This window comes from Psittacula echo (genome assembly GCF_963264785.1).
Source record: "Psittacula echo genome assembly, chromosome: 12".
NCBI lineage: Eukaryota > Metazoa > Chordata > Aves > Psittaciformes > Psittacidae > Psittacula > Psittacula echo.
The window spans coordinates 5,645,731-5,654,515 of NC_137747.1; the positions used below are offsets into that span (position 1 = coordinate 5,645,731).

General features: G+C 50.7%; 1 protein-coding gene across 1 annotated transcript; it reads left to right on the plus strand.

The window, feature by feature from the left end:
* Nucleotides 1–6,322: 6,322 nt before the first annotated feature.
* SYS1 (SYS1 golgi trafficking protein) lies at nt 6,323–8,430 on the plus strand. The gene is made up of 3 exons (XM_080628038.1): nt 6,323–6,496; nt 6,991–7,058; nt 7,599–8,430. Exons 1-3 carry the CDS (start codon nt 6,335–6,337, stop codon nt 7,837–7,839), a joined length of 471 nt encoding a protein of 156 aa, XP_080484164.1. The 5' UTR covers nt 6,323–6,334; the 3' UTR covers nt 7,840–8,430.
* Nucleotides 8,431–8,785: the final 355 nt, after the last annotated feature.

An 8,785-nucleotide genomic window follows, 5' to 3' on the forward strand; every position in this document is an offset into this window, starting at 1 on the left:
CCATCTGTTTTCTCTGAAAGTAGCAAGCACAAAAAAACCCCAAAGAAGGGAAAAACCCATCCCCACAGTGCAACTATTTTAGTTTTCTTCTCTCATTAATAACTTTTCCTGACCATTGGAATTTGCTTGAAACATCCACTGCAGCCCCTTCACAACCTGAGGAACACCCCAACTACCACACTGGTACTTACCATGTCAGGCCCTCTCATTCATGCTGCAGTCACGTCAGTTTGCACTTGGGCTCTTGTTTGTAAGGAATACTTCCTCAAGAGGGAAGCAATATACAGGCTGCAAAGGGGATGAGCCTTGATCCCAATTGCCAGGTAGGGATGGATGCAAACTCTGCCCCAGCACTACAAAGCTCTCTCAAGAAAACTTCCAGCCCTCCCCTTGCTCTACCTTAGCATGCCAGCCTTCAATCAATCCAAAAAGATCCCTAAGGTGAAGCAGCCTTCCCAACTGCCTGTTCCTTTGGGAATGAAGAGGTACTAGGGTGTGAGCTGCGGTCAAGAGGTCTCCTTGATGTTTGTTAGGACCATGCCTGCACACGTGAGCAGGAGAATCTCTGAGCTGGCTGTGGAGCTGGTTGGCATAATACAAAGTGACAAGGAGAGCTGCTCAGAGCTTTAAAATAAGGTCTGCAGACAGCGTGCATCCAGATGAGGGTAGGAGCCAGCCTGGAAGAGGCTGTGGTGGAGCTTCCTCTAGCACATGACCCTTTATGCTAAAGACAGTGGTGTACCACTAACCCTCTGGTTCACCTCAGCGTCCAGGGCCAACAAAGACACAAGGGAGGGATCTGTGCTGTTACAACCTTCCTTATGACCCTCACTTCATCACATAGAGGAACTGATGCAAATCACTCCTAGTGCAGCCAGGGAGCTGACTTCAGTGAGTCTCCAGCTCTGGAGACCCAGCAGAGGTGGGCAGCAGAAGATGGAGAGGAACAAGAGTGGTGGAGAGGCTGCGTTGAATGTGTAAAGACTGCATAACATGGCACCATCTGCCAGATGAGAGACAGTAGCACAAGGTGGCCAGAATCACTCCACTCCTCCCTAATCCCCTAAATGGCACCGGTATTAGTGTGTATGTGGCCATGACCCCCCAACACCTCCTTCCAGGTAAAGCAACCACCACAAAGATGCTTTGAAAACCATCTCTCTATTGCAGCTACAAACATCGCTGACTTGCTTCTTCACTTCCTCTCCAAACAAACACATTACACTGTGCTCCTCCTGGCTGTCTCACCTCTTGACACACACCAAGAAGTCCCCCTGCGTGGCACGGGACAGCATTTTCTCACCAAGGGACCTTCTGCTTTGGCAGAACAGAGAGGAGCCAGTCTGCCTACCTGGCCCAGGGACATGCAGATTGTCCACCAAAGTCACACTGCACACATAGTCCTTCAAGCAAATGGATGGAAATCTTGGGCTTCTGGAAACAAAAAGTTAAACTCAACCCTCAGGTACTTTCCACTTTGAGAACAAATTTATGTGACTCTACCAATGACATTTTGAAAGTGCATTGATTAGATCCACCTCCCTCCCTCACACACACACACACACAAGCTTTCTGCCACCGTGTCTTAAAAGAATTCATATGAAAGGAAATGCAGCCACAAAAGTCATAATATGGTTCTGTAACCATATAACGAAAAATAGCCTCATTTTGCTTCATTTTGCCCTTCAAATGTCCCCTCTCAAAATGCTGACATTCTCCTCTCTCTGGAATCATGGGTGTATGTCACACACCGAGAGCAACAGGACAGATAGGCTCGGAAAGAAAAAGTGCACAAGGGGAATGGGTTTTCCTGTAACCTCACTTCAAGTGAGGGAAGCAGAGTTACAATAAAGCACATGTAAAGCCACAGGCTTGTTCTGGGTGATGAATTCTCACATTCAAGGTGTGTCAGTTCCTTTCTCCATTTAAAAATTACAGTTGGCAGAGATCTAACACAGCCCGGCTACCATTGTTCCCAAGCTAGCGTTCAACAGTTACTCAATTGCTGCATTGAAAATAAAAATAAGCACCTGCCAGTTCCCAATACATGACCCAAACATGCTGCAAGTAGAATGGAGTCCAAATACAATGCATTGGGAGGGTGAGGAGAATCACATTTTTATATGACACACCAAGAAATGTCTTGAGAAGGCCACATGCAGAGCTCTTTAGACAATTCTAAATCATAAATGCTACTGCACTAAGCCAGGGAAAGAGATTCTTCAGCCAAGCTCAGCACAGATCCTAGAGGCAAAAATGAGCTTAGAGCAGGATTCTCAAGCACAAAGAAACCTTAAGTAGAGTTTTAACACATCTTAACTCCATTCAGTATACCGAGCTCTTTGGGAAAACACACCTGCACGCTGCACGGGTGGAGGAAGAGGAGCGGCTGAAAACTCTGAGCTCACATTTTGAGCTACTTAAGGCCAAGTTATTCTGGAAATCATAGAATCATAGAATGGCTAGGGTTGGAAGGGACCTTAAGATCATCCAGCCTTACTGTCCCTTAGCACAAATCCTACCTGTCTGGCAAAAGGGAAACGAACCCCAGGAAAGGTCAGTTCAGGCAGCACTGCCCTTTGGACACCAGCTGGTAAACTATGGATCACCTACATAAACAACTTCCTGTTTTTCTCCTTCCCGAGGAGGAAAAACAATAGCATCCTGTACAGCTATTTCTTATGGAAAGAATCCCTGGCTAAATAGGGCATTATTTTTCCACACTCCTTATAAAGAAGTGACCCCGGTAGTTGCATGTGACCTGGGTACATTCCCAGGGATCTGCTATGTCCTGAGCATATCACCACTTCTCCTTCCACCTGCTGCTCCTCACAACACGCAGATGTCACTCACACAACAGTCAACTGGCTAAAAAGGGACATTCTAACCAGAAACCAGGCCAGCAGCATGATGTCTGTGTTTCAACATCCTGTTCCCCTTCAACACGTCTTTCCTTCACAGCCACCTCCCACTTTCATTTGAACTAAAGAGGAAGAGAAGTAAAATTGAATTTGCTGCTTAATTCCCCAATGTTTGCTTTCCAGGTCCACTTCAAACTCTTCCCACTGAGCAGGACCGTGGGGCAAGGATCCCTGTGAGGAGAACACCCCTCTTCCAGGAGAAGGACGTGATCCCTCCAGCGGGATCAGCATGGAGAGGAGGGACAGATGAATCCACGCCAGCCACATGCCCTCATGAAGTCAGCCAGGAAATGAACTCGGGAACCGGGCTGCAGCTGAGTCGCAGCACAAACGTCTTTATGCCACAGCGCTTCACTGTGTCCATCCTGGCACACTGCGGGAGGGAGCCTGGACTCGCAGGCAGAGCGGAGCTGCCCTCAATTGGCAGCAAGCAAGCAGGGAGGAGTCTCGAAGTTGGAAGGAATTCGAGTCAGCGCCTCCCAGAACACCAGCTCCTATCCTGTGACCCCAGGGACTATTGGATAAATCAGAAATATCGTTGCTGATGACTTTGGAAAGACACCCAGCAACTACAGAAACAGCCCTACCTCCCACCAGCTTGAGAGTTTTAGTATCTGTGCCTAAACAACCAACATTTTTTGGTGGCAAAGGGAAGCCAGTCCTACAAAGCTTGAAAAGGAAACAGGGAGTGAAAAGTACTAAGTTGTGGTTTGCACATCTTGGAGAGGCAAGCACAGCACATTTCAAGAAAAGATACCGATTTCTACCAAGAATGAACAGAGGAAGTGCTGAGTCTCACAGTTCATGCTCAGCAATGTGCTGGCAGCAGACAGCCCTCATAGGGCTGGGATTTTCCTGTGTTCAGTTCTGCGCTAAGGCTGAAAGCTTCTGCAAAGACAAATTCTCTGAAGGGCCAAGTAAGAACTCAGCAGCAGTGCCCCACATCCATCACACGCAGCCTCTAACTTGCACAATCCTTTCTAGGAGGTGCAGGTCTGGAAACAGAGAGGAAAATGTGTCAAACCTGCCTTGGCACGTGACATTCACAGAATGAGGAAGGAAAAACACGCAGCAGAGTGGCACAGGGAACTTCCCATATGGGAACATGGAAAAACGTCATGAGTGTCAGAGATCATAATCTGAGTTCCCATAGCTAGAAGTATTCCACACCCACAAGTGATGTGAGTCTACAACCTCCCATGAAAGCTGGGTTGCCCTTTTGCCTTCCTCCTCTCTTTTCCAGGTGACAAGGGCTCTGTGGCAACTCCCACAGCCATTGGAGCAGCCCAGGGGTGCTGCCTCTCCTTTTTCCATCTCCGTTGTCCAATGAAGCTTTAGGGATTGTAGCATTCAGGTAGCCGCAATTCTCACACCAGAAGCCAAGCGAGCAGGACAGCTTACTGAAGCCACTAGAACAAACTCCAGCAGCCAAGAGCAGATCACAGAGCAGTAGAGCAGGGCAGGAGGGACTCTGGCACTTGCCCATTTCATGAGGCATAAAAAGAAGAAACCACCACACACCAGAAAAAACGTCCCAAAAGAAGCCAAGCCCTACCCATGACCAGCTGTCCTGGGTTCAGCAGTAGCAGTCATTTCTTCTCCTTCTTAGTAGCTGGTACAGTGCTATGGTTTTGACTTTCAGCTTGGGAGCAGCACTGATAACACCAATGTTTTTAGTTACTGCTCAAACGTTTAGTCTGACCAAGGACTTTCTGAGCCTCATGCTCTGCCAGGGAGGAGGGGAAGCTGGGATGAAGCAGAGACAGGACACCTGACCCAAACTAACCAAAGAGGTATTCCACACCACAGCACATCATGCCCTGGATGTAACTGAGAGTTACCCAGAAGGGCTGGTTCACTGCGGGGTGGGGGCGAGGTATCGGTCGGCGGGTCATGAGGTGTTGAATTCTCTTCCCTTGTTATTTCCTTTATCATTCTTATTATTGGTGGTAGCAGCAGTGATTTGTGTTATACTTTAGTTACTAAACTGTTCTTATCTCAACCAGTGGGAGATACATTCTTTTCGATTCTCCTCCCCACCTCTCCAGGAGCAGGGGGAGGGAAGGAAGGGGGGGAGTGAGAGTGAGACTGCATGGCTGATTTATGGCTGACTGGGTTTAAACCACAACACCAGCAGAATAACAGAAAGAGGCCACCAGTGTGTACCAGAACTTGTAATAACATCTCAGTGTCCTATAGCCTAAAGTTAAAACAAGTACATCTCAGCAGCAACTACCAACAGTTTCAGCACCTGTGGGAATTGGCCTGAAGATGAAAGCAAAATATCCCAGGACAGTCATTGCTCGTATGTTCAATATCTGTATCTATCTAGCAAGGGCTCCTCAGACAAGTTAGTGAATAACAGAATCATCACAGTCACAGATTGGTTTGGGTTGAAGGGACCTTAAAGCTCCTCCAGCTCCAACCCCTGCCACGGGCAGGGACCCCTTCCACTGGAGCAGCTTGCTCCAAGCCCCTGTGTTCAACCTGGCCTTGAACACTGCCAGGGATGGGGCAGCCACAGCTTCTCTGGGCACCCTGTGCCAGCGCCGCAGCACCCTCACAGGGAAGAGCTTCTGCCTAAGAGCTCATCTCAGTCTCCCCTCGGGCAGGTTCAAGCCATTCCCCTTGGCCTGTCCCTACAGGCCCTTGTCCCAAGCCCCTCTCCAGGTTTCCTGCAGCCCCTTTAGGCACTGGAGCTGCTCTAAGGTCTCCCCTTCAGGAGCCTTCTCTTGTCCAGGCTGCCCCAGCCCAGCTCTCTCAGCCTGGCTCCAGAGCAGAGCTGCTCCAGCCCTCGCAGCATCTCCATGGCCTCCTCTGGCCTCGCTCCAACAGCTCCAGGGCCTTCTTGTGCTGCTGCCCCAGAGCTGGATCAGGACTGCAGGGGGGTCTCTCCAGAGCACAGCAGAGGGGCAGGATCCCTTCCCTGACCTCCTACTCATGCTGCTATTGACACAGCCCAGGACCCACTGAAACCAACCCATATCAGCACTGTGTAGGAGATGGGCAAAGCCTGCAGCCTGCCAGCACGAACTCAGGTGCTTGCCCACAGCAGAACCCGCTGCTGCCAAACTCCTGTGTAACAAACCAAAGCCGTGCTGTGCCCTCCGCCGCAGCCCGCTCTGCACCCGCAGGTGACACCTCAGCCGCTGCCCAAGGCCCAGGAGCTGAGGGGAGGCCTGCCGGGCTCCTCCGGGCCGCGTTAACCAGCGGGCTCGGCGGGACCAGCGGCACCCCGGCTCGGTGCTACCCCCACGCCGCGGAACAGCCCCGCTGCCCGCCGTGCTGCGGCCGGGGCTCAGGGTCAGGGCCGGGGGTAGGGGGTCAGCTCGGGAAGAGGCCCTCCACCGCGCTAGGGGGCGCTGCCGCGAGGGGGCGACCGCCACTTCCGGGCGCGCCGGGGCGGGCGGGCGATGGCGGCGCAGTTCCGCAGCTACGTGTGGGACCCGGCGCTGATCGTGTCGCAGATGGTGCTGCTGCAGGCGGGGTACTACAGCTCGCTCGGGCTCTGGCTCGCCCTCCTCGGCACCCTGGGCAGCACCGGGCCCTCCCTGCACCAAGTCTTCAGCGACGAGGTGAGGGCGCGGGGAGGGGGCCTTGCTCGGGGGCTCCCCGCTGGGCGGGGGCGGGCGGTGTTCCCCGCTGTTAGGGACAGACCCGCTGCATGTGTAGGTGCCCCCAGGATGGAGGCAGGGCCCTGCCGGTGAGTAGAGGTACCCCGGCTATAAAGACAGCACCTCGCTGTGTAGCGGTACCCGCAGTAAACAAGACACCCTGTACAAGTACCCTCAGTATAAAGCCACCATCCCCCGTATAGGTGATCCCAGTATGGAGACACAAACCCCCCTCCACACTCTTGTGTAGATGGTGCCACTCAGTACAGAAACAGACCTGTCCCTTTCCTATAGGCACCCCCAGACAGAGCTCTTGGAAAGACTGCTGTAACTGCTCGGGCTCCTCTCATAGATCGCAATCAGCGCAGGGCCATGCCGGTGCGGTGGGGCCACGGGAGATTACTTGCTGTGGGCTGCGATTTGTGCAGTAGTTTCCTACTAATAGTCCCCTATAGATTTTAGGATTCTCAACCCCGCCGGGGAGGCTCTCCATGATGGCTTTCGTCCTCAATGCGCTCACCTGGTAAGTCAGCAACTAGCTGGAGCTCCTGTGTCTTGTTCTTTCTTAACATTAAACTTTAAGAGAATTCAGCATTTCCTGAAAGCCCCGTGCCTGACTGAGTGTGTCTCTGGAGGGCAGTTGGGAGCTACTGACTCCTGACTTTCGGGATCCTAAGTTATTACACCTCACTGCTGAGAACAAGATTTGTTTCTGTGAGAGGTTTTACTGGAAGTTAGAATTAATGGATGTCAGCAAGTACTTATCTATAAATAAGAATGTATTTCCCCTCTGCCACTGGGCAGAGATTCTGGATTTAAAAATTCCTGCCTCATTGTCTACATTAAAAGCTAATTTCCCTGCCATCATATAATTACAAAGCTGTAAGCATGTAAGTCTTGCGGCAGCAGCCTGGAAAAAGGTCAGGAGCAACCCATCCTTAAAATATTTAAGAGGCTTCAAACCAGCTAAATAACCTGCACTGACAACTGCTGATAGCTCTTGCTATACCCCTTTATCCAGAGGCATGGCACAGTTTTATTAATCTCTGTGTTTATTTTGCAGTGCTTTGGCCTTGCTGTACTTCATTCGCCGAGGAAAGCAGTGCCTGGATTTCACAGTCACAGTTCACTTCTTCCACCTTCTGGCCTGCTGGATTTATAACTCGCACTTTCCCTCCACCCTGACGTGGTGGCTGGTGCACATCGTGTGCACCGCACTGATGGCTGCCATCGGGGAGTACCTCTGCATGAGGATAGAACTCAGAGAAATCCCCCTCAATTCTGCCCCCAAATCCAATGTATAGACTCGCTCTGGCAACAACATGCTGCATTATGTTATTGTTTCCAGCACAAGTGCATCTAATGCCCAAGAATCATCACTGAAGAAGCACAGCAGGTCTGTTTAGACTTGGGTGGGGTTTTTTTGGGGGGACCTTGGTGACTGCATGAGTGTGAACATCTCCTCTGGCCTCAGTCGACAACAGGGGAGGAACAGATGTTTATTTTGCTAACACAAAGCATTTAATACGACTGTATGGCGAGTGTGCTCTTAAACTCTTCGCTCATGAGACTGTTCAAAGTCAGGTAGCAAAACTTGATGTGTGAGGAGCATGTGGAACTAAACATGGAAGTGCCCTGCATGGGTAATGCAACGGTCAGCTCTTCTTGGAGGAGCTGCACAGTGGGCAGCAAGGCTGGGAGCTGTTGCTTCCAGGAAAAGTAGTCAAAGTGAGTGAATGGAGAGAAAGAAAATAGCTGTACTTACCCAAATCACCAGCTGAGACGCTAAATAATCTATAATGTTGGATGGATGTTTGCTGTTTCCATGTTTAATACATAGAGATGTCAGCAGTTTGCTGAAGAAATCTTTTGTAATAATAAAAATATTATGTTGTTGTGAGCGTGTTACGATTCTCCTGGGAAGCTGAGCACTTCAAGGACACCTTGAGTGTCTGTATCATGGCAACAGAAGGATACAGCCAGAGAACACGTGGCTGTAAGATGCCCACTCTAGGACACAAAAATTCCTACAATAACTGTTTCATACCTCTGCTCCAAAATGAAGACATCAACGAGTGCTGTGGTGGAAGTCAGCAGCTTAACCCTCACTTCAGGAGGAGTATTGGCCAGTCCAGGGTCTCCCTGTGTTCAGCCCGAGGCTGGAGCTGCCCTGGGGCCATGCTGCTCTTCCTGGCAGGCTGCAGAAGTCTAGCAACAGATCTGGTCTGGCAGAACTGATGTTTAGTTAAA

What these genes read in the sequence shown, in the direction of transcription:
- SYS1 (XM_080628038.1), top strand. Translation starts at nt 6,335, where the DNA reads ATGGCGGCGCAGTTCCGCAGCTACGTGTGGGACCCGGCGCTGATCGTG. An exon ending in ACCAAGTCTTCAGCGACGAG is followed by an intron (nt 6,497 to 6,990) that starts GTGAGGGCGCGG and finishes AGTCCCCTATAG; the next exon opens with ATTTTAGGATTCTCAACCCC. An exon ending in GTCCTCAATGCGCTCACCTG is followed by an intron (nt 7,059 to 7,598) that starts GTAAGTCAGCAA and finishes TTTATTTTGCAG; the next exon opens with TGCTTTGGCCTTGCTGTACT.